The sequence below is a fragment of the Balaenoptera physalus genome, assembly GCF_965194825.1.
Source record: "Balaenoptera physalus genome assembly, chromosome: 19".
Classification (NCBI taxonomy): Eukaryota; Metazoa; Chordata; class Mammalia; order Artiodactyla; family Balaenopteridae; genus Balaenoptera; species Balaenoptera physalus.
The window spans coordinates 12,698,374-12,722,517 of NC_138900.1; the positions used below are offsets into that span (position 1 = coordinate 12,698,374).

At 53.7% G+C, this 24,144-nt stretch overlaps 2 protein-coding genes across 7 annotated transcripts; one reads left to right on the forward strand and one right to left on the reverse strand.

Annotated features, from left to right (window-relative positions):
- The first annotated feature begins 12 nt into the window (after window positions 1-12).
- ACTMAP (actin maturation protease) lies at window positions 13-6,492 on the forward strand. Of its 3 annotated transcripts, XM_082437552.1 has the most exons (6): window positions 95-1,222; window positions 3,837-3,905; window positions 4,428-4,552; window positions 4,917-5,046; window positions 5,141-5,211; window positions 6,022-6,492. In XM_082437552.1, the coding sequence occupies exons 1-6, from the start codon at window positions 903-905 to the stop codon at window positions 6,357-6,359; spliced, it is 1,053 nt and encodes a 350-aa protein (XP_082293678.1). In that variant the 5' UTR covers window positions 95-902; the 3' UTR covers window positions 6,360-6,492. The 3 variants fall into 3 exon arrangements, with proteins under 3 accessions (XP_082293680.1, XP_082293679.1, XP_082293678.1); XM_082437553.1 differs by lacking the exon at window positions 3,837-3,905 and having other exon boundaries at window positions 92-1,222; XM_082437554.1 differs by lacking the exons at window positions 4,917-5,046; window positions 5,141-5,211 and having other exon boundaries at window positions 13-1,222.
- A 1,383-nt stretch (window positions 6,493-7,875) lies between these two features.
- ITPKC (inositol-trisphosphate 3-kinase C) lies at window positions 7,876-24,125 on the reverse strand. Of its 4 annotated transcripts, XR_014256744.1 has the most exons (8): window positions 22,820-24,125; window positions 18,475-18,574; window positions 16,053-16,266; window positions 14,594-14,798; window positions 12,304-12,405; window positions 11,233-11,304; window positions 10,515-10,756; window positions 9,321-9,338 (listed from the first exon to the last, which is right to left on the reverse strand). XR_014256744.1 is itself a non-coding variant. In XM_082437536.1 (7 exons), exons 1-7 carry the CDS (start codon window positions 23,978-23,980, stop codon window positions 9,135-9,137), a joined length of 2,058 nt encoding a protein of 685 aa, XP_082293662.1. In that variant the 5' UTR covers window positions 23,981-24,122; the 3' UTR covers window positions 7,876-9,134. The 4 variants fall into 4 exon arrangements, 3 of the variants coding, with proteins under 3 accessions (XP_082293662.1, XP_082293664.1, XP_082293663.1); XM_082437536.1 differs by lacking the exon at window positions 10,515-10,756 and having other exon boundaries at window positions 7,876-9,338; window positions 22,820-24,122; XM_082437537.1 differs by lacking the exon at window positions 9,321-9,338 and having other exon boundaries at window positions 10,496-10,756.
- Between the last annotated feature and the right edge of the window lie 19 nt (window positions 24,126-24,144).

Sequence of the window (24,144 nt, forward strand, 5' to 3'; positions counted from 1 at the left end):
CTCCTTTTGCGGCACCCGGGGCTACGGACCAATCAGTGAAGGCCACACCCCCTCTCGCGCTTCCTGCCAATCGGAACGCGGTTATCGCGGCAGTCTTTCGGAGGCCTTTCTTTGGAAGCCTCACTTCTCCCCAGCCGCTACGCGTTCTGTGTCACGTGATTGTTAAAGGGGCGGACACGAGTTACGAGTATTACCTCCGGGTTTGGGAAAGGTTGTGCGCCGCGGCCGCCATTTTGCTGGAAGGGGAGGCGCGTTTTACGTCGGGACTCCGTACCCTATCCCAGCGGTATCGCGGCTCCCAACGACCTCCGATCTATGAGCCTTCCCCAACCCACAAGACTCTTCCTGTTGCGCTCTGATTTCAGGACTTTCTCCACGACTAGGCTGTTTTCCCTGCCAGGTGTCCTTTTGACCTCTTGACCTCTGACTCAAAGGTCAGCTCTAAGGTTCCAAACTCGGGTCTGGGATGCGAAGGGGCGATCTGTTCTAAATTCCCCAAGTCTTTAGCACTGTGGCCGTAAATCCCACGCTTTAGGTGCTTCGTCCCAGGTCTGAGCTTTCATGTCCTGAAATTGAACGCCAGGTTTCCAAATCTAGCCAGGGATAAGAAGTTAACTCCTACTGTCACTCCTTGAGCCCTGCATCCCAACTTATACCACAAATCTGGTTCCACATTAAAGGACCCCGTTCACCCTCAGATTCCTTGTGATTTAAGTCAGCCTCAATCCCAGCTCCCAAGGTTCCAGATTTTAGCCCTGGTTTTTTCAGTTCCACTGCTCAGCACCCAAAATCTGGAACTCAGTTCTAAAACCTTCAAAATCTCCATCCCTGCGACCAGCACATTTTGGAGGATCCTTCCCTCTCTCATTCTCGATCTTCCAACCCAAGTCACAGACCCCAAAATGATTTCTCCATGCTCTCCTTCTTTAGAGCCACCAATTCCTCCTCCCCAAACCCCTGCATCCCAGGCCCCCATAATTCCACCTCCTCTCCTACCCCCAAATCTCCCGGAATTAGCTTTTCCACCTTCTCCCTCAAGTCTCCAGACCCCTATTCCCCCACCACCGCCACTGCCGCCTCCACCCCCTACCACCGGGTTTTCTCCCCCTCACGTCTTCGGCTTGGAGAAGAGCCAGCTTCTGAAGGAGGCCTTGGAGAGGGCCGGCCCAGTCCCCAGGAGCAGAGAGGACGTGAAGAGGCTCCTGAAGCTGCACAAGAACCGGTAGGGTCCCCATCCCCCTTCCCACCCACCCACCCAGGGTCTCACCCAACCACTTGTCCCCAGATCACTGCTGCCATCTCCTCTTGGGGTTTCCCATTTCCTCAAGGTCAAACGGTCTGACTGCTTCAGCCCCCTTTCTTAGACCCCTTCAGTGGCGGTGTGTCTTCAGCAATGAGGAAAGCTGCCCTCACAAGAGCACCTCGTCCAGTGGGAGAGACAGATCCCTTCCTCCACCAAACAGTGACAGCCCAGAGTGGTCAGAGCCGTGAGGAGGGAGCCCAGAGGGAGTGCCTGACCGAGGCTGGGGGGTCAGTGGGGCCTGCCTGAAGGAGGGGATCCCTGAGTGCTGTCGAGCAAGTTATGCCGGGGTACGTGATGAGGAGAGTAAACAGCTTGTGCCCAGGCCCAGAGTGACATGAAGAGATGTTCTTTTCAAGGACCTGCAAATATTTCTTTATTGGGACAGAGGAGGTGGCACATGTGGGTTTCCCAGGTGGGCAGGAGCAGACCACACAGGGCATGGGGGGCGGGGAGGCGGGCGTGTGAAGGAAGGTGGACCGTCCTGAGGGCACTGGGGAGCTGTGGAATGGATCTGTGCCCTTCCAGGGAGGGAGAGAGACTGCCTTCGAGGAGTAGAGTGGTGAGATTGGAGTCTAGGGGCCCAGGAGGAAGCTGGAGCACCAGGAGATCAGGCAGGAGGGGAGGGGGCTAGACTTGGGCTGGGGCTGAAGGGAAGAGGGACAAGTGACCTGCCCAGACTCACTGAAGAAACTTCCAGCTCTCTAGACAAGTTTATAATCTGCACTAAACGCCCCAACCATAGTGAGGCAAATTTTTTGTTTGCTTGTTTTTTGTTTGGGCCGTGCTGCGCAGCTTGCAGGATCTTAATTCCCTGACCAGGGATCGAACCCGTGCCCCCTGCAATGGAAGTGCAGAGTCCTAACCACTGGACCGCTGGGGAATTCCCCCATAATGAGGCAAATTTAATGCAAGTAACAACTACCTGTTATATGCCAGCTGCTGTTCTAAGTGTTTTTTACTTATTAATTTAACCTCAGCAATTCCATGAGACAGGAACTGGTTTTTTTTTTAATTGAAATATAGTTGATTTACAATGTCATGTCAGTTTCAGGTGTACAGCACAGTGATTCAGATATATATATATGTAAAAACATATATATATGTCTGTATATATTCTTTTTCAGATTCTTTTCCCTTATAGGTTATTACAAAATACTGACTATATAGTTCCCTGTGCTATACAGTAGATCCTTGTTGTCCAGTAGGTCTTATTTTATAGACAGTAGTGTGCATCTGTTAATTGCAAAATCCTAATTTATCCCTCCCCCTGCAAGATAGGAACTACTATTGTCCCATTTTCCACATGAGGAAACTGAGGCTCATAGAGGTGAAGTCACTTAGCCACGGTGCTTAGGAGAGGAAGGGCATGGCACTGGGGCTCCCTGCTACGAACCACTGTGCTGTGATAATCATCTCCTCTCATCAGGAAGGTGCCCCCCTCAGCCTTAGTCTTTCACTGGCTTTGGGATAGAAATATAAGCACATTGCCCAGCACCTCCTGAGCCCTGGTGGGGGAGAGGGGGGAGGGGTTGGGATCGCCAAAATATTCTGAGTGGCCTTCCCAGGAATGGGGCTGGGGAAGCGTGTGGGGAGTCTATCAAGGTGATCTCTTAGGCCTGGAGCACTTGTTACCTGGTTTTGCTCAAGGCTGAGTGGAAGGGATTCCCAGCATATCTAACTGCCTAAAAAACAGGTTTGAGAGGGGAAAAGCATTCAGAGTTTGGGTATTGATAAAATAAAACTCCTATTTTATGGCAAGATGAGAGAATTTTAAACATGAAATTTTTCTTTGCCCATTGGGGCCTCCTCCCTCCCGTTTAGCGTGTATTGTGCGTTTGCATTAACCAGACCTCCTCAGGGGATAACATTTCTTCTTGATCTCATCAAGGGTCACAACTCCTTAGGAGACAGCTTTCCTTCTTAATTTTGTTAAGGGATTGCAATGACCCATGACCCATAACTTGCTTTGCACTTGTAGATCTGGATTGAGTAAACTGTCAATAATATGTCATTTGACATGTAACCAACCCTTTGTCTCAAAAACTTATATATAACTGTGTTTTGATCTCTCACAGGTGGAACAGTCCTCAGAGCTTTCTGAGAGACTGTCTCCCAGGTTATAATCCTCAGGTTGGCTCGAATAAAATTTTCTCTTTCTTTCTTAGATTGACTATTAATTTTTTCATCCATGGTGTAGAGACACCCCTTCTAATAATTTAATCCCTCTGGCTCCTAGTTGCAAAGCTTTTGCACATCTGCTCTTTGCCTCTTCAGTAACTGAGGGAACGAGCAGGGAGCAGCAGGCAGAAGGATGATTCCCACTGAGCAGATGTGGAAACTGAGGCTGGTGGGGGCAGGGTCTCAACAGGGATGAAGGAAGTCTGACCCAGCCAAGAGCGGCCCTCGGGCCTCAGGACAGCTGGGCCCACGTTCCTCCCCTTCAGCATCCCTGACACCCCACTCCCAGCCAGCCCTCGATGTGGGGGACCCTAGGAGCTGGTTCCCGCATGACCTGAATGCGACTGTGATTCAGTTTCAGAAGTGACCTGCAGTGGATCCTCTTCTGTGCTGACCTGCCCTCCCTCATCCAAGAAGGCCCTCAGTACGTGCCCTAATCCGGGACCCCAACGCCTTGGCCGGCCGTGTGTTCTGAGCCTCTGCCCTCACCAGGCTTTGTGAGGATTGACCCAGGAGTGTGGGAAGAGTGGGTTCATCCCAGGCAGCCTGGGGAGAAGGAGGAGGCCGAGGAGGGGAGGGAGCGGGGGAACCTACCAGGTGAGGGTCCTGGGTGCATGCGCAGTAAACAGTTGGAACGAATAAGCAAGTGATCAAACGAACCTGGTCCATTATCTCTTACGCCACCCTGGCACCTGCTCCTCCTAGAAGCCCAGGTGACATCTCTCCCTACCCTCCCACCCACACCCCCAGCCCTCCAGCCCTGGTTCAGGCCTTGGCCAGCCTCTGTCCCAGGAGGGGGAGTCAGGTCTCCCCACTTGGCCTGGGAGAGGAGAAGGGAATTCCCCCAGGGTGGCAAACCTGTTCCCCACACTCCAGTTTCCAGGCGAGAGGGGGCCCAGGAAAGACACGAGTTAGGGGTTGGGGGGCTGGGCCTGTGTCTCCCCAGGTGCGGGCTGGTGGCCTTGTGGATGGCAGGCACTCTCCTGGCGCCCCTCAGCGGCACCCCCCTGGAGAGACTGGTGCAGGTGGCCATGGAGAGAGGTTACACGGCCCAGGGGGAGATGTTCTCAGGTAGGTTGGATGTGGAAGGGATTCAAGCCAGGTGTGCTGCAGGAGGGGACTGGAGAGCTTGGCTAGGACACACCGGGCACATAAGGGGGCTTTGTTCCATTCTTTGGGCCCTTGTCCCCCTCCCCAGTAGAGCAGAGTGTCACAAGGTGGACTCTGGAGCCAGGCCACCTGGGGTTTCCAGCCCAGCTCTGCCATTTCCTACTGTGTGGCCATGGACAAGCAGCTTACCCTCTCTGTGCCTCACTTGCTGCATTTGTTCAAAGAGGTGATGGTCAAGGCGAGAGTTATAGGCGTTGATTCCCGAAAGCCTTTGGCGTGGTGCCAGGCACACAGCGATCGCTCTGTGTCTGCTCTGTCCCTGCAGTGACTGACATGGGCAGGCTGGCCCAAGAGGCACTGGGCTGCCAGGCAGAGGTGCTCTACGGCGGCCTGGGTGGTCCCAACAGAGACCACGTCCTGCAGCACCTCGTCGCCGGACATCCCCTGCTTATCCCGTATCCCAGGGCCAGGAAGGGAGCAGCAGGGCAGGGGTGGAGACGGTTGGGTCCCAGGGCCACACCACAGCTTTGGCCTTAACCCCAGTGCCAGCTATGACGAGGACTTCAACCACGAGCCGTGTCAGAGGAAGGGCCACAAGGCCCACTGGGCAGTGAGTGCAGGTGGGTCCCCCCTCCCATGCCCTGTGCCCTCACCCTGGATCTCCCCAGCCCCCTGTCTCCCCTCCTCACATTCTTACCCTCGCACTGGCACCTCCCCACTACCCAAGGCAGGCACCAGGGTTGGGCCGTCCCTGTCCCTACAGGGTACTTAGCAGGGACCTGGCCAGCAGCAGGTACTTCAGTGTCCGCCAATCAGGGTTTTCCACAAACAGAAACTCAGAGCGCAGACAAGGATCAGACAGTCTGGGCTGCAGACTTGGTCCAGCCACTTCCAGGCTCTGTGACTCTGGGCCTCCATTGCCCTATATCTGGAGATGAAGGCGACAGTAGCACCCACATCATAGGCAGAGGACGTAAAACTCTTTGAACGGTGCCTGGTATGTTACACGTCTCAGTAAGTGTTAGCTACGGTCGGCATCCTCGTCTTCCCACCTGCCTGAGAGGAGGCCAGAGCTGCACGTCAGGTGGCCTGGATGGAGGCTCCCTTGTGTGCATGCCTCTCTGAGCATTGCTCTTCTGTACAGCTGGTGACAACTAGGTGACGATGTTTGCTCTGTTCAGTGCCGCCTTGGCACCTCCCTGTGCTGACAGGCTGTTGGAGGCCGGACTTAAAATGCCTGCAGCTCTAGAGCCCAACACCATGGGTCCAAATCCCGGCCCAGCTGTCTGCCTGCTGGCCCGTGCTGACCTCTCTGTGACAGTGTGGGGATGGAGGCAGCACCTACCCTGGAGGGCTGTGGTGGGACTCAGGGAGCCCCAGCCCCTCGTCAGGGCTCAGCTCCCACTCACAGCCTCCCTCTCTCCTCCCAGGGGTCCTGCTGGGTGTGCAGGGTATGCCCAGCCTCGGCTACGACGAGGACCCTGAGCTGCCAGGCCTGTTCCACCCAGCACCCAGCACGCCCCGCCAGCCGCCGTCCCTGCCAGCGGAAGGCTCCCCAGGAGCCGTCTACCTTCTCGCCAAGCAGGGCAAGAGCTGGCACTACCAGCTGTGGGATTACGACCAAGTCCGGGCCAGCAACCTGCAGCTGACGGACTTCTCGCCCTCTCGGGCCGCCGATGGCCGGGAGTACGTGGTGCCCGTCGGCGGGCTGCGGGCCGGCCTCTGCGGCCAGGCCCTGCTCCTGCGACCACGGGACTCCGGCCACTAGCCTGCTGCAGCCCCGAGCCCGGGGTGACGGGGCGCAGCCACAGCTCGGCTGTGTCACCTTTCTCAGAGTGCCCCATCTTCTCTGTGCGACAGCCTGGGGGCTTGGGCTGGATCTCTGAGGACCTCCATCCAGAGATCCTTCATGCAGGGTCCTCCCGCCGAATCCATCCAGTCCCAATCCTGGGCCTCAGCTCCCCCAAGCCCGTCCCCACAGTATTGAGCACCTACTCTGGGCTGGGGTTATAGCCAGGAGCCCCGCAGACAAGCTCCCTCTCTGCAAGAGAGAGACTGCCCACCGCTCAGACCCTAGGGCTTGTGCACCCCGGCTCAGTGCCGCAGCCGCCCGTCTCTGGCTGCCGTCTGCCCCTCTCTCTGGACCCCTTGCTGCTTCCCCGTGTCCATGTGGAGCCGGGGAAGCCTTTTAAAACGCAAACCAGGGACTTCCCTGGCGGTCCAGTGTTTAGGACTCCGCGCTTCCACTGCAGGGGGTACAGTTCGATCCCTGGTCGGGGGTGGGGGGTGGGAGGGTGGGGACTTGAGACCCTGTATGCCACGCAGCACAACCAAAAAACAAAATGCAAACCAGGTCTCAGCACTCCCCTCCAGAGAAGCTTCCAGCACCTACCTCCTCGATACTTCTTGCAGGGCAGGGACTAAACTCACCCCGCACCAGGTCACCTCCCTTACCCCAGGCTGTTCTTCCCCACGCTTTCTGCCACCAGCCAGGCATAGTGGCCTCTCAGGTGCCTAGGGTGTCCTGTCTCCCCCACCCCCAGGCCCTGTGTTACAGACAATTCTGGAACCGCTCTACCCTGGCTCCTTGTCACTTCCTCCGGGAAGACTCCCTCGGGCTGAGCACCTCCTCCACCTATGTGTTCTCCTGATTTAAAAACAAAAGCAAAAGCCTCTAAGACTAGTTATTTGTGCCAACCCCTTTACCCCTGTTAACTCATCAAATCCTCCAACCCTGTAAGGAAGGTACTAGATCCTCCCTGTTTGACAGATGGAGAGACTGAGGCCTGAAGAAGTGCAGTCACTGGCCTAAGGTCACATGGCTGGCAAGCGGCAGGGCCGGGATTCAAACCAGGCAGAGTGTACCTATACAGATGGGGGAGGGGGACAGGGAAAGAGAGAGAGCATTTAACGAATACCTATTGCATCCGTTCAGAAAGGGGAGGAACAGATCTGTCTTGGTCACTGCTGTGTCCCCCATGCCCAACAAAGGGTTTTATTAGAAACTACAGTGTAGTGTTTCTTACCCACCCCAGCCTTGACACCCTGGTTGGCACTGTTATCTGGTGCACTGTCCTGGGAGCCCTGGAGGACAGGGCTTGGAGTTGTCTTGGTCACCCCTGTGTCCCCTGCACAGAAGAGTAGCAACTCAGTGAAGCGGATGAATGAACCCAGCCACTCTGAGCCTGCCTCTGCCCCAGACCAATCATCCCATCACCCCACCCGCCGCTAATGCTCCAGTTATGAGCTTTGAGCCCACAAGCCCCAGATGCAAAAGACAAAGGTGACTGTAAATTTGCTGTTTATTGGGGTGTCGTCATGGGAAGGCAGTGAAGCAGTTTTGCCTCCTGTTCCCCAGCGCTGCCCCGTCTTAACAACTACCTCTCATATAAATAAGTATAAAGATGGTCAGTAGAAAAGGAGCACACGTCAGCTGGAAGACCACGTTAGAGCTTTGGCTAAGGGAGAGGGGGGCACCTGTCCTCCCCAAGCCCAGCCTTGTGGGCCAGGAACCCAAAGTTAGGTGCAGGAGGAGGACAGAGGGGCACTACCCACACCTCAGAGTGCTGGGGTCTTTGGTTTGGACCAGGTTGCAGGACCACCTAGCCTGCACCACAGGCCCAAGCGGGGCCTTTTCACAGCAGAGGCCAGGGATGGGGGCCCTCCCGAGGAAGGCAGCTGGTTCCCAAGCCTGCTTTCCCCTTTTCCTTCTGAATGCCCTTCCTGCCACCACCGTCTGCTAGGAGGAAGGAGACAGAAAAGGGTAAAGGGCAGAAGGAGGAAGTCCCGAGGCTGAGCTGGTGCCTGAGGAACAGGGCTGTGCTGGCCACGGTGCTGGCGTGGGACGTGGCTGTGGTTTCAGTCTGCAGGGGGCGCAGCAGAGTTCTCCCAGGAGCAGGGCAGGAGCCCACGGGGCAAGGGCGGGCAGGACAGGGTGAACAGGGCCCTGCCCAGCAGTGGCAGCTCTCAGGCCAGTCCCAGGGTGCCACACCCTCAGAGCCTCTGTCAGCACTTGGAGGGACCCCAGATGAAGAGACTGGGCTGTAACTCTCCCGGGCGGGCCAACCAAGGGCTGCTGCATTCGTTCACAAATGAGGTCCGGTTCTCGGGCCTGCCAGGGGCCAGCTCGCAGAGGGAGGGGCTGACGAGGAGGCCAAGGTAACAGTCACCCATGTGGTGACAGGCCTGAGGTCACGCCTGTGCCCTGCAGCATGTGCACTGTGTTCTCTCACGGCGCGTGATTTAGTTGTGGCGTCTGCAGCCCCTCAGAAGCCTTCCTGGCTGGTCAGGGGACCCAGTCTGGTTCTGACTCACCGCAGGACCCAGCCGTGGCACACGCCTCTCGGGTTCTTAACGACCTCCCCACCCCCGAGAGGGTGCGGTGCCACCTGATCGCCAAGGCCCTCTGCATCTTCTGCATTGGTCCTGCGTGGTGTGCAGTGCAACCTTTCCCATCCCTGGACTTCAGGCCCCCATGCATCTCGGGGCCCCTCCAGCCAGACGGGCACCATCCAATAAATAAACGTGATGGTGGGCGAGCAGGTCAGCTATAGGCCAGGCCCTGGAGGAGGCGAATCACGTTGTCCAGGCCCCAGAGGTAGCCGTCCTCGCGGTTGCCCTCAGCCCAGGGCAGCCGGTGGCTGAGCGTCTGGTGGTCAGGCAGGGCCACTGTCTTGCCGAAGTCGATCATCCAGACCTTGGCCAGGCTGGTGTGGTCATGCACAAAGAGGAGGGAACTGCCTACCACCTGCAGAGGGAGAGGCAGGAGGTTAGAGGGAGGGGCAGGCACTGGCCAAGGTCCCAGCCCCACAGACTGCTGGGCAGGGTGGCTGACGGCATGAACTTTGGAGCCAGGCTGCCTGGGTTCAAACCCTAGCTCTGCCACTTATGGCTGTGTGGCCTTGGGCAGGGGACTTAACTTCTCCTTATCCCTGTGTCCTCATATACAAAGTGGGAATAACGGAATAAGAGTACCATTTACCTCAAAGGTTGCTGTGCATATTATGTGTGAATTAATCCATAGAAAGCTCTTAGAAGAGTTGCCCGTATAAACAAATGCAAAACAGTGGTTAACTATTATCCTTTTTCAAGCTGGGGTACAAACTCAAACGCCCGCAGGATCCTGAAGCCGTCAGAGGGGCCTGGCGGGGGCTGAGGGAGTGGATAACGCCGCCCTGCGGGAAGCGGCAGCAACCACTCAGCCCCAGCGGACTGCTGCTGGTGATGCCAGGCAAGTGGCTTCCTCTGTCCGGCTCGGTTTCCTCATCTGTAGAATGGGGGTGATGGTAACTGCCCCGCCTCCTGGGGTCACTGCAGCATTCCACGTTCCACAGCTCACAAGCTGCCTTGTGGAGCGGGCCACACAGCCCTCCGGAGATACTGGGTTGTTTTTTCTTTTTTAGTTAGAAATACATTCCTTCCCTTCATCTGACGCCAGGTTTGCAAGCCTCTCCCTTTTTCTAGTCGGGTTTCAGACACCAGTGCTCCCAGAGAACCTGGATGACTGGGCAGGCGAGCAGGTGGCTGTCAGAAGAGGCAGACGCTGCCCAGCTCTGGAGGGCTGTTGGCATGTGGCGAGCGGCCCAGGGTTACCATGTCGCCCGTGGTGCCAAGAGAAACTGGAAATCCCGATTTTAGTGTGAACTCTCATGTTTTCAATGTTGGCAACTGATTTTTTTAAATGTTTAGTCACCAGGCAGGTGAAACCAAACCTGAGGACAGAAGAGGTGGGGTCCCCAGGCCTCCTCTTTGTGACTTGCGTGTAAAGCTCAAAGGCAGTAACAAGGGTGATGAGGGTGATGTTTGGTGATAACAAACGTGACCATAAAAGCTGGCACATACTGCAGGGTTCCTATGGGCTGGGCTTTAACTATATTAATCCACTTAACCTTCGTTACACCCGTGCGGCAGGTGCTACTGTTACCCTGTCCTACAGGTCAGGAGACAGGCCTGCGGAGCTGCTGCCCAGGCTCAGGTGGCTGGGATTCGAACACAGGCTGGCCTGACGCCCAGATCGATGCTCTTTCAGAAGTCAGTGATATCAGGAAAAAGAGGAGAGAGGGGCTTGAGGGGGGAGGCGGAAGAACTCGGAGATAGACACAGTGACGTCACCACCGACTTTCTGAGACAGCCCCAGAGAGACGAATGTTTCCAAAGAGACACAGGCTGTGGAAAGGAGAGAGAGGAAAGGGGAGGGGGGAGAGCCACCAAATGAGGAAGGCAGGTAACAATAATTGTAAATAATCATGGGTATAAAATAATCACAAGAGCACTTCTGTGCTCCTTACGGCGCTCTGCATTTGCTCATCTCCCACCTCAGCAGCTCTATAAGGAAGGTACTATTGTTCCTCCCCACGTTAGGAGGAAACTGAGGCCTGAGAGGGTAGGTCATATGCCCAGGGTCACACAGCAGAGCCAGCCTTCATCCCAAGGCCACCTGGCTGGGGTCCATGCTCCTAACTGTCCCACCTCCCTGAAATCCCTCGTGTTGCCTACCCTAAAGAAGCAAACCCCCAAACTCGGGGCTTCCTTTTATAGCTTTGGCCTGTGACCCTGTCGGTGGTTTCTCCTGAGTACCACCTGGACCCCGACACTCCCCCTCACACAGGGCCCTCTGTTCCCATGGTGGCCGGGGCTCGCACCTCGTGGGTCTTGAAGAAGGGGGAGTTCTCCAGAGCTTCACGAAGTTCTTCTAGGCGTGCCACATACTTTTTCTGTGCATGAGACGGAGGATTTCTTGGTTAGCTTATGGACTTTGTGGGTCCTTACCCACCTTGAGATCTGACCTCATCCCATACCCCCAAAGGAGTAGGCATAGCCCAGCCAGAATGGGATAAAGGGGGCCATGGGGAAATGGGAGGTGTGGGGGGGGGCAGGGATTGGATGCATCAGGGTGGCACAGACAAGAGTGTGATTGGGGACTTCCCTGGTGGCGCAGTGGTTAAGAATCCGCCAGCCAATGTAGGAGACACGGGTTTGAGCCCTGGTCCGGGAAGATCCCACATGCCGCGGAGCAACTAAGCCCGTGCACCACAACTACTGAGCCTGTGCTCTAGAGCCCGTGAGCCACAACTACTGAGCCCGTGTGCCACAACTACTGAAGCCCGCGTTCCTAGAGCCTGTGCTCCACCACAAGAGAAGCCACCGCAATGAGAAGCCCTCACACCGCAACAAAGAGTAGCCCCTGCTCCTGCAACTAGAGAAAGCCCATGTGCAGCAACGAAGAGCCAATACAGCCAAAACTAAATAAACGAATACAAAAAACAAAAATTTAAAAAAAAAAGAGTGTGGTTGGTAGATTACATGAATACCCACAATTCCTAGCAGCTCCTCCCACCAAGAGGTGGAGTCTTTCCCTTGAAATCTAGTCTTGGTCTCATGACTTGCTTTGGCCAATAGAACATGGCGAGAATGATGGTGGCCATTCTGAGCCTAGCCATCGAGAGGCTTTGCTTTTTCACTTGTTCTCTTGGCCTGCTGCTTCCACCGTGAGAACAAGCCCAGGCTGGGCTGCTGGATCGAGCCAGGAGCCGAGACAGTGAGGCAGCCCCCAGACGTGAGAGCAGGGCCCTCCCACCAGCGGGCCTGACGGGGAGCAATGCCAGCCAGTGTCAGCCAATCTTGGCCCAAGGCCAAAGACCATTGATGTGAGAGGAACAATGATGGTGGTGGTCCTAAGCTGCTACATTTGGGGGCGTAGGTGTCCCGCTCACCAGGATCGCGCGGTTCCCATCCACAAAGTCCTCCAACACCTTTGTCACCTCCTCCAGCTTCCGCGTCTTCTTGAAGTTAGTGTTGCAGGTCCCATCGGCTTTCTACAGGATGAGGGGTGTCATACCTTTTCCTTCCCACGCCCAACACCAAGCAGCCTCAGGCACTTCCAGGGGCCACCTACCCGCCTCCAGGCTCACTTGCTGTTCAGGGGAAGCTAGCCCACCTGCCTAGCCCCAAGTCATACCCCTGAGCAACCAGTCCTTCAAGTCTAAACTTGAACCCCCTGGTTGAGCCAGTCTAGCCAAGTGGGCTTTGGAGCTGGGTGGATCTGGCTTTGAATCATGGCTCTGCTAATTCCTAGCTAGGTGGCATTAAGCAAGTCACTTCACCTGCCTCAGCCTTGATTTCCTCATCTGGAAAATGGGAATTGTGTTAGTATCTACCTCCTAAAGCTGGTATAAGGATAAGGAGAGATTGGGTGTGTAGGACACACTGCACAGTGCCTGGCACATAGTAAGTAAGCACTCAGTAAAAGAGACTAATGTTATTTTTTGTCTGAGAGGGGCACAGAGAGCGCCCTGAGTCATTCTGCCATGCTGTGCCAGGTGTCCTGTGGGCAATGGTTAACATGGAGGTAATAGCACAGGTAACAGCACAGATGAGGGATGCAAATACTGAATAAGATCATCACAAAGGGAGATAAGAATAATGGAGTATAGGGAGTTATAAGGAGGTAAAGAGAGGGCCCTGAACTAGTCGGATGGAAATCAAGGAGGGCTTCCCAGAGGAAGTGAAACTTGGAAGGAGTCAGGAAAATGACCGGGAGTCAGTCAACCAGGGGAACAGGGGAAAAGTAGTCCTGGCACAGGAAACAGCATGTGCAGAGGGCCTGTGGCAGGAGAGAACAGGACCCTTTCAAAGAAATGAAAGTGCTTCTCTGTGCCATCTATAGGGGACTGTGGCACATCCACAAAGAGCTATTATAGAAGGAATAGGAAGGAAGGGAGGGAAGGAGGGAGGGAGGAAGAGGATCTCCTATCTCTCTACGAAATGATATGGGAAACTCTCCAGGACTATGCCAACTTTTGTTAAAAAAAAAAAAAAGGGAGGAGGGACTTCCCCGGTGGTCCAGTGGCTAAGACTCCACGGTCCCAATGCAGGGGGCCCGGATTCAATCCCTGGTCAGGGAACTAGATCCCACATGCTGCAACTAAGAGTTAGCATGCCGCAACTAAAAAGATCCTGCATACTGCAACTAAGACCCAGTGCAGCCAAATAAATAAATTAAAAAATGGGAGGAAAAGGTAGTATATACAACTGCATTTGTTTGTATATACAGGAAGAAATATAAGAAACTGATAAAGTGGTTCCCCATGAGGAGGGGGTGGTGGAGGGACAGAATGGGAAGGACGGCAACAGGGTTGGGAGAGAGATTTCTCCTATATACCCTTTTATAATATTATTTTGACTTTCGAGCTGTGTGAATAGCTATTCAAACAATTAGATTTAATTTACAAAAAAAAGAAAGAAAGGGGCTACCCTAGTGGCGCAGTGGTTAAGAATCCGCCTGCCAATCAGGGGACACGGGTTCGAGCCCTGGTCTGGGAAGATCCCACATGCCGTGGAGCAACTGGGACTGTGAGCCACAACTACTGAGCCTGCGTTCTAGAGCCCGCGAGCCACAACTACTGAAGCCCATGTGCCTAGAGCCCGTGCTCTGCAACAAGAGAAGCCACCATAATGAGAATCCCGTGCACCACAACGAAGAGTAGCCCCTGCTCTCCACAACTAGAGAAAGCCCATGCACGGCAACGAAGACCCAATACAGCCAAAAATAAATAAATAAAATAAACAACTTTTAAAAAAAGAAAAAAGAAATAAAGAAGAAAAGAGAACATTTTTCTCCATAAGGAGGAAAAAGCCCCTCCAACTGCTGTGTTGGATGAGGGATCAGAGGAGGTGAGACCAGCATCCGGGAGGCCAGGGAGGCTGAGGCAGGAGAAGATGCGGCTGGACTAGGACAGGGTCTGGGTCTTGGGGAGGGGAAAGAAGATGGAATCAAGAGACCTTCAGGCAGATGGATAAACAAAACTTGGTCTGTGATAGACACAGGGGTAAGAGAGAAGCAGGACCCCTCCTAGTGCATCTTTCCATCCTCTGCAGTCTCCTGCTCTCTCTCCAGATCTTGCTTCTTTCCTGCTTTCTCTGACACCCTGGTTCCTTGGGAGGCCCTGACTCAGATCTAGCTCTTAGCCCTCTACAAACAGGCTAGCAGCCCCTGGCCCTCACCTTGATGCCCTCGATCCGGAAACCCAGGGTGGAGGTCGAGCTCAGGGTCTCCCTCCACTGCATGTAGCGGGGCTTGGTGACTGCACCCTGGGCATGTTCCTCGGGGGTGGGGGCCCCAGGGTCCACAGCCACCATCTTCTCATACATGTCCTTCCGGGGCCGGGGCCGTTCTCGCGCCTTCACCAGCTCCTCCTCCAGGTAGGTCCTGGGACACAGAGGATATAACAAGGGAAATTATGAAGAACAAAGCTGGAGGACTTACAATTCCTAATATCAAGGCATGTTACAAAACTACAGCGTGGCACAAGAATAGACAAATAGATCAATGAACCAGAACAGAGTCCACAGACACACACGTACATTCACCCAATTTATGACAAAGAAGGCACCACAATTCAGTGGGGAAAGGGCAGTCTTTTCAATAATTGGTGCTAGGTCAATAGGATATCCATATGGCGGTGGGGAGAGGGGAATGAACCTCGATCCCTACCTCAGGCCATATACAAAAATTAAATCTAGGTGGATTGTAGATCCAAATGTGATAATTAAAACAAAGCTTGTAGAAGAAAACATAGGAGAAGATCTTTGTGACCTTAGAGTAGGCAGATTTCTTAAACACAAAGCTACTAACCATAATGAAAAAAATTGACAACCTGTACTAAATTAAAAGTCCTTCTCGGGACTTCCCTGGTGGCAGAGTGGTTAAGAATCTGCCTGCCGGTGCAGGGGACAGGGGTTCAATCCCTGGTCCAGGAGGATCCCACATGCCGTGGAGCAACTAATCCCGTGCACCACAACTACTGAGCCTGCGCTCTAGAGCCCGCGAGCCACAACTACTGAAGCCCGCATGCCTAGAGCCCGTGCTCCGCAGCAAGAGAAGCCACCGCAATGAGAGGCCCATGCACCGCAAGGAAGAGTAGCCCCCGCTTTCCACAACTAGAGAAAAGCCCGCGTGCAGCAACAAAGACCCAACGCAGCCAAAACTAAATAAATAAATAAATAAATAATTTTTTAAAAAACCAAACTTCTGTTTATCAAAAGACGTTAAGAGAGTGAAATGGGAGAGTTGGAGTGTGTGTGTGTGTGTGTGTGTGTGTATCTCCAGCAAAGGACTTGTATCCAGAATATATAAAGAATTATAAATCTTTATAATAAAAAGAAAAAGAGAGACCAGTAGAAAAATGGGCACTTTTCAAAAGAGGATATCCAAATGGCCAATCAATGCTCAAGTTGTTTGGTCATCAGAGAAATCGAAATTAAAACCATAACTATTCACCAGAATAGTTAAAAGTAATAAAACAGGTAATACAAAATGTTGATGAGAAGATAGAACAGAACTGTCATACACTGATGGCAGGAAAGGATGCTGGTACAACCGCTTTGAAGATTGGCTTGGCGCTATCTTCAGAAATGTTCCCCCGACCCTTCACCTCTGCCCCATGGCTGCCCCTGAATCTACCTGCTGCCCATCTTGCAGTCCATGATGGAGGGGTTCTCAAAGTCTGCCAGGAGATCTTCCATCTGGTTGAAGGCCTGGCCATCCTGCTGCACCATGCCATAGTAGGCTGGCACGAAAGGTCGCAGCGGGTCGCGCATCAGCTGCTCCAGGCTGCGTTGCTCATACTGACAGAAACGCTTTAGAATCCAACCATCCTCTCCTGCCTGGAAGTTCCCTATGAGCAGCAGTCAATGAGAGGGTCAAAAACTGAATGAGCAAGAGAATCCCCCCACCTCCTGTGTGTATCAGGTCCTGGCCACCATCATCTTGCCTGACCCTTCCGCAATACTTTCTCTCCCTACCAGCAATTCTCAAAATCTTGGCCAGAGGTGGTGAAGGAAGGACCTAGTTCTGCATTCTGTTTAAACAGAGCCCTGTTCACAGCACACTGTGTCCTCATTTGTTTTGTAATTTTGGATTATGAGCTCTCGATCAGCAATGGGAATTTTTGTGAGATCTGAGTCAACAGCATGACTCTCCAAAGCAGATTTGCATTTGCTTCTGCCTGGAGTCCCAGAGTGCCAACAATCAGGGCCTTGTTCATTTACAAATCTGGCATTTTGTGGGCCATGCAGATAGTGTAGATTAGAATTACAAATTCTTATTGAGGCAGATAGTATTTTCAGATTATATTTTCCAAAGATGGCTGCAACAGTAGCTCATGTCCCACATGCTCTTCTAGAATTTTGCCACTCCCACCAAGAAGTGGAATCTAATTCTTTTCCTCTTGAATCTGAGAGGGCTTATGGCAGAAGCAACACTGTGACTTCAGAGTCTAAGTCATAAAAAAGATGCGGCTTCCACTTTGTTGGCAGAGACACTTGCCTTTCAGTCCTGAGCTACCATGTAAGAAATCTGATTATTCTGAGGCCACCATACTGTGAGGAAGCCCAAACAGCTACACAGAGAAGTCACATATAGGCTTTCCAGCTGGCAGCCCCAACTGAGAACCAGCCAACAGCCAGCATCAACTGCCAGGTGTGTGAATGAATGAACCTCCAAAGGTCTCCAGCTTGCAGCCTTCGAGTTGTTCTAGCTGAATTCCCAGATATCACGGCGCAGCAACAAGCCATCCCTGCCATGCTCTGTCTGAATTCCTGACCCAAAACCTGTGAGTGTCATCAAATGGTTGCTTTATTCCACTAAGTTGTTTGTTTTTTTAAACCACCACTAAGTTTTGCGTTTTTCATTTTTGGTATTTTTTAAACTCAGCAATAGTAACTAGGATGCACACAGATGGCAGGCCTGTGTTTACAGTTTTAGGGGGGCCTTGCCTTTCTCTGACTCAGTTCTAAGGATGAACAGGCAGATAAGTTCCCTTCCTGCCTCCCTCTGCTGGTGGGTACAGTTGGTCTAGTCTGGCCCACAGCCTGTTTTTGTGAAAAAAGCTTATTGGAACACAGACACACTCACAAATTTATATGTTAACTATGGCTGCTTTTGTGCTGCAACAACAGAGCTGAGTAGTTTATATTTATTATCTAGCCCTTTACCAAAAATGCTAGATTCTAGGCCTTGTGCTATTATGTGCTAAAGAGATTGTGCTAGGTCCTGGGGAAAAACCGTTATAGCTGTTGTTTATTGGGGGCCTACCCTGCTCTGGCCACAGGGTGAGGACGGGGACTGGTAATTGCCATTTATGAGGGGTCCGTCTCTCAATCTCAATATACATTTTGATTTTCACCCTTTAGTTTACCCTGCAAGGGAGGTACGATTATCTCGCATTACAGATGAGGACACTGAGCCCCAGTGAGGGAAAGTAACTTGCCCAGGGTCATCCACAAATAAAGCGCGGAACTCGGATGTGAGCCCAGGCCCATCTGTCCCGACGGTCGAAGATTTGCCCCCTGCCACCGGGATAACAGGAAACAGCCCTCCATCCTGATGTATGAATGGCCCAGCCCAGGCCTAAGCACTTTCCATAAAAGCCCCATAAGCGGGCTTCCCTGGTGGCGCAGTGGTTGAGAGTCTGCCTGCCAACGCAGGGCACACGGGTTCGAGCCCTGGTCTGGGAAGATCCCACACGCCGCAGAGCAACCAGGCCCATGAGCCACAATTACTGAGCCTGCGCGTCTGGAGCCTGTGCTCCGCAACAGGAGTGGCCGCAATGGTGGGAGGCCCGCGCATCACGATGAACAGTGGCCCCCACTTGCCACAACTGGAGAAAGCCCTCACACAGAGGTGAAGACCCAACACAGCCATAAATAAATAAATAAAAATTAAAACTTAAAAAAAAAAAAGAAAAGCCCCATGAGCTGGAGACCGTCACCAAGCCCATTTTACAGATGGGGGAACTAAAGTACAAACGGCAGTTCCTTCCCCGCCCAGGCGTCTCTGCCCAGCCCTGTCTGTCCCCCACCTGCCCTTCTCCCCTCACACTCACCAGAGTGTCCAGACAGCTGGACCCAAGGGTAGTGTTTTCGGAAGGAGACCATGAAGGGCGAATACTTCAGCACTGTCTTCAGCTTCTTCCACGGTTTGTTCTGTGTGGGGCAGAAAGGGTGGGGTCAGGGCTAAGGCCGGGGACGGAGGGGGATGGCGCTGCTGCCATGAGAGGGAACCAAGGTGGACCTGGGGTCCTTAGGGGGGCTTCCTGGGATCCCTGGGCCCAAGCTCGTTGGGGTGAGCAAAGCTCACTGACCTCAGCAATCACAAACTCCCCAGAGGCCTCAGCAAAGGCGGAGAAGAGTCTCTGTCCATTTGTCTCGGTGTCATCACTTTGTATCTGTGTCTCTCTGTCCTTCTCGAAGGAGCAGAGGTAGGCTAGGTTGTGTTGCAGTCACCAGCAACTCCCAAATCGTCCCCCAACATATATACACCAAAAAGGTGGACGCCTGCTGTCCCTGAATTAAGTCAGACCTTCCAGGGAAAATGATAAAGGCAGGAGTTGATGAATGGAGGCCGAACCACAGAAACAGAGACAGATGACAAAGTGATGACAAAGACAGGGACAAAGGTGGAGACTGCAGCAGTCATGACAGCTGCTTACCAAATAGCTCCAGCCTGTGCCCCTACCAGGGATATCCCTGCCCTCCTGAACTTAGCTTTGGCCAATGAAATGTGAGCAGACGTGTCACTTTTGGGTGGAAGCCTTAAAGCCAACGAGTGACTCTCCATGTTCTTTTCCCTATTGTAGAAAGCCGTGGGGGGCTGTAGGAAGAGAAACAGAGGCTGAGTGAAAACAGCATGGAGCAGGGCCACCTCACCCACCACTGACCCACGGTCAATGTGAAGTAGGAAAGAAAATAATCCTTTGTTGGGAATTCCCTGGTGGTCCAGTGGTTAGGACTCCGTGCTTTCACTGCCAAGTGCCTGGGTTCAATCCCTGGTTGGGGAACTAAGATCCTGCAAGCCTCGGGGCCAAAAAAAAAAAAAAAATCCTTTGTTGTTCCAAGTCACTGAGTTTGGGGGCTGTTTGTCACTATAGCAAATCCTGACCTCTTCCAACTGACACAGAGATAGGCACAGAGTTACTAGAAGAGAAAGAAATATAGAAAGACAGAATGGGAGACACAGATACAAAGTAATGACAGAGAAAGAAAAAAACATAGATGCAGAGAAAGACAGAGAGAGAGCAACAAAAAACCAGAGAAGCAAACAGAAAACAAGGATTTAGTTGTATCACATCGACTCAAGCAAGAGCTTCTTGAGACCTGGTTACTGCCTGATTCATTGCATTTGCACACGCACGTGTGCACACGCGCACACACACAAATATCTTCTCTGCTCCAAGCACACAGCAGGCCCTTAGCAAGGATTGGGAGAATGAGTCGTCTCCAGAGAAAAAAGCTATGTGGCTCATCTCCCCCCACCCCGGGGTCAAGGCCATGTTCTCTCCTCCCCCCCAGAGCCCAGCTACCTAACAGACATCTAATGGACGGTGGGAAGGTCAAACACAGGCAGGGGTTGGACTGAAGGATTCAGGAAGGGCTATTCCCTCCCCTCTCCAGCTGCCAGCCCTGGAGAGGAGGTGATGAATAAAGGTTCCTGTTTACTAAGCACCTGGAACATTCCAGGCACAATGACAAAGGCTCAGTGTGCCATAACCTACTTAATCCTAAAAACACAACCCCAGGAGGACTGCTGACTGTGTTACAGAAGCGGAAACAGAGACTCAGACGGGTGAAGTCACCTGCCTAAATCACACAGCATAGTGCTGGGGTTCTACCTCTGGTCTGACTCCACTGCCCTGGGCTTATCCATTACAGCCCTGCTAGATTACAAGCCTTGAGGGTGGGGACTGGGGTTGTCATGGTTACAACTGTGTCCCCAGCCATGGCCTGACACACAATAGGTGCTCCAAAAATGTAGCTTGGGTTGAAGGAGGTTGATTAAATGTCTTTTTTTTCTTTTTTTTCATAAGCAGGTTCAGTATCTTCTTTCTCTCTTTTTTTTCTTAGATCTGATGGTTTATCTGGGCTTTCTCAGATGACTTCATCATGGCCTCAGCTCACATCTCCTCCTCCTCCAGGAAGCCCTCTCTGATACCCCAGGTCTGGCCAGTCACCTTCTCTAGACTCCCACAACCCTCTGGGCTTCCCCCATCCCAGCCCTGAGCACTCTGAGCTGTCACTGCCTGGTGATGGGTCTGTCTCCTCCACTGGCCTGGGAGCTCCATGCGGGCAGTGTCTGGGTCACTACTGTGTTCCCAGCAAAGCCAACATGGGGCCAAACACAAATTAGGGACCCGGGGACTGTCTGTTGTCTGATTAGGAGGACAGGATGGATGTGAGAAGGAAGGAAGGTGGTGGGGGGTAGAAAGTAGCTGGGCCTTTAAGGTCAGATGGGATTTCAAAATGAAGCAAGAAGGAAGCGAGGGGTATTCTGGGTGGTGGGAACAGCTTGAGCAATGAGCTGAGGCAGGATGGCTGCAACATGTTCAGGGAACAGTGTGTACTTCGGCTCCGTTGCAGCAGCAGAAGGGAACAGGAGGGGAGAAAGGAAGCTGAACGTAGAAAGGAGCCTGGAGACAGGAAGCTCTGAACGCAGGACTGAACTCCTGATCGCTATCAGGCAGGCCCTGGGAAGCCATGGAAGACTCTGGAGATGGGAACACTCAAAAGTTAGTCAGAGCTGAGTCCTGGAGGCAGATTCTAGGGGATGAGGAAACACTGGAGACAGAGAGGCCTGGGAGGAAGGAAAGTTAGGGACGGATCCACAAACTGCAGGGGTGAAAATGACTGGGTTTTCAACTCAGCCAGCACTGAGTCAGAATCCAAGCTCCGACCAGACGTGGCCAACTCTAAGCGAGTGACCTCACTTCTCTAGGCCTTAGTTTCCCCTCTGTAAAATGCAGATAATAATAATCCCAATCTTATAGTGCTTTTATAAGGATTCAAAGAGTTAACACACATATAGCACTTGGAAAAGTGCCTGGTATTCAGTAAGGGTTTGAATCTCGGCTCTGGGTCTTCCAAGGTCTGTGACCTTGGATGAGTCTCTGTGCCTCAGTTTCCTCGTCTATAAAATGGGGATCATAATATCTACCTCATAGGGCTGCCGTGAAGATTAAGATGAGTTAATATAAGCAAAGAGCTTAGCACAGGGAATTCCCCGGTGGTCCAGTGGTTAGGACTCTGTGCTCCCAATGCAGGGGGCGTGGGTTCGATCCCTGGTCGGGGAGCTAAGATCCTGCATGCCTCGGAGTGTGGCCGAAAAAAATAAAATAAAAAAATAAAAAAGAAAGCTTAGCACAGGGCTGGGCATCAGCGAGTGATAGCTGTTATTTTTGTTTCTTCATTCACTCCAGCTCAGCTGCTCTGAGATACCAAGGAGATGAGGGAGTAGGCAGAGGGAACAGCAATGGCAGAGAGCCCCAGAGGGTCAGCGCCTTGGCTCCGGCACAGGCAGGTAGGGGCAGGTCTATCTCTTCCATCTGTGGCCACATGTGTGAGCACGTTCCTAAAGGGAAGCATGTGGGGTGAGGGGGGCTCAGGGCAGATTCCAGCCAGGGGCCCCAGGACAATGGGAGGACCCAGCAGGCAGACCCACCGGAGGCTCTCACACCTGCCTATGCGCTGACCCTCCCTCCCTGAACCTGCCCTGATGGCCTTCCTGATTCACCAGAGAACCGCACCCAAGCTGCAGATGAGGATGGAGAATGTAAACAAGAGCCTGCAGGAGCACCCTGGGGAGCTGGGGGGCAACGCAATGGGGAGGTGGGAGAGTCCCTGGCCAGGCTGGGGGTCCCTTAGCATTTTGGGTTCACACAGCTCTTTGAGAATCTGATAAAAGCTGGGAGCTCACTCCCTACAAAAGTGAATGAGCTAAGGGGTGGTGAAGGCTGATGACCCTTTAAGGCAGCTACAGGCCCCAGACTTAGGAAAGTGGGGTAGAAAGTGCACCCTTTCTGTCTGCCTAAACTAGTGTTCTTTAGAGTTTGGGGTCACAGACTGTGATCCAACAGAAGTCACAGACCCTTGCTGCAAAAACATGTGTATACACACACAGATTCACACAATTTCAGGGATTCCTGGGTACCATGAAGTTGGCCAGTGGCCATCCATTTTAGACCCCAGGACTGGAGGCAGTGGGCGAGGGGAAATGAAGAGAATTAGCAAGAGGCTACCTGGAGAGGGTTAGTAACCCTGCTGTCGGATGGAAGAGGTGCCTGGAGATGAAACTGCTGGTGGAGTTCTAGAGAACTTCTCAAAGGAAAGGCGGGGGCGGCGGGGCGGGATACGGGATCTGTGGGGATGTGGCTCAAGGGCAGGATGGGTCCCACTCACCCCAGACCTGTCCTCGGGGTCGCTGGAACCTCCACCCCCGGCCACCACGTCATCCTCAGACTCGTCGAAAGAGGAGGCAGAGGAGAAGCCTCCACTGCCCCCTTCAATCTGGGAGGGGGGTCCCACTGGCTGAGCCTCAGGCTCGGGGGTTTCAGGAGTGATGATGAGGCGGGGCACAGGGGTCAGGGGGCAACACTCCTGGTGAGAGTACAGGTGAGTCACCAACTCCCCGTGTTCTGGTTCCTCTAATGAGCCATCTTGGTTGGGTTCCCCCAAAAGGCAGTCTGTCCCAGGCTCTGTCTGGGGTCCATGAGTATCTTGTGTCTGGGGTCCATCAGTGCCAGGCTGTGGCCAGAAGCCATCAGTATCTTGTTGTGTTGGGAAACCATCGATGTCAAGCTGTTTCCAGGCTGTTTCCGTATCCTGTTGTATCTGGGAGCCATCAATGTGCTGCTCTGTCCAGGGGTCTTTGGTATCCTGTTGTGTCCTGGAGCCATCAGTGTACAATTCTTTCCAAGAACCATCAGCATTTGGCTCTGTTGAGAGAGAGGCCCCTTCTGGCTGAGTCCGGACGCTGGACCTGTTCTGGTGGGTCCAGAGGTTATCAGCCCTGGGCTTGGCCCTCTCTGGCTGGGTCTGTGACCCATGTATTTCTAGCTCTACCCAGGGCCCATCAACCCCTTGCTGTGCCCAGAGGTTAGCCCTCTCTGGCTGACACTGGAGGTCAGACCTGTGTGGATCAGTCCAAAAGCCATCTGTCCTAGTCTCCGTCCAGTCACCGGCTGTCTCCAGTTCTGACCAGTGGCTGCTCCTTTCTGGATGTGTCCGGAGGATGGACCTGCCTGGCTCCGTCTTTTGGCTGGGCCGCTCCGTCCCCGCCCCGGAGCCAGCTGCTTCAGGCTCAGCCTGTCCGTCGGTCCCCGACTCAGGCCCGAGGCCGGCCCTCTCGGGCTCGATGTGGAGGTTGGACTCCTCGATCCGGGCCCGGGGCCCGCCCCTCTCCGGCCGCCCTGCCGGGCCCCCTGCGCCGGGCCCAGGTCGTTGCTGTCCCGGCTGCCGCCGCCGCCCCCCTCGCGGCGCCGCCAGTCCCATGCGGGCTGTCCCCGGCAGCGCCCCAGCCTCCGCCTCGCTCAGGTTTCCTCGGCACGGGCAGCGCCTCATGCCCGCTCCCTAGGTTCGGGATTCGACCGGGCCCAGCCCCTCCTGCCCCTTTAAATCCCGCGAGGGGTGTGGCTGGGGAGCCCCGACTCGCGGGTTCCGGCCCGCGGAGCTCCAGCCCGCCCAGCCAAGCAGGGGTTAACCGATACTTTTCCCCCCCCCCCCCA

Excerpts from the sequence above, each read along its gene's own strand:
- ACTMAP (XM_082437552.1), top strand. The coding sequence starts at position 903 with ATGATTTCTCCATGCTCTCCTTCTTTAGAGCCACCAATTCCTCCTCCC. Across the intron at positions 3,906-4,427 it reads CTCATCCAAGAAGGCCCTCA|GTGCGGGCTGGTGGCCTTGT; the intron begins GTACGTGCCCTA and ends GTGTCTCCCCAG. Across the intron at positions 5,047-5,140 it reads GGACATCCCCTGCTTATCCC|CTATGACGAGGACTTCAACC; the intron begins GTATCCCAGGGC and ends CCCCAGTGCCAG.
- ITPKC (XM_082437536.1), bottom strand. The coding sequence starts at position 23,980 with ATGAGGCGCTGCCCGTGCCGAGGAAACCTGAGCGAGGCGGAGGCTGGG. Across the intron at positions 12,406-14,593 it reads TCCGGATCGAGGGCATCAAG|AAAGCCGATGGGACCTGCAA; the intron begins GTGAGGGCCAGG and ends CTCATCCTGTAG. Across the intron at positions 11,305-12,303 it reads ATGGGAACCGCGCGATCCTG|AAAAAGTATGTGGCACGCCT; the intron begins GTGAGCGGGACA and ends TCTCATGCACAG.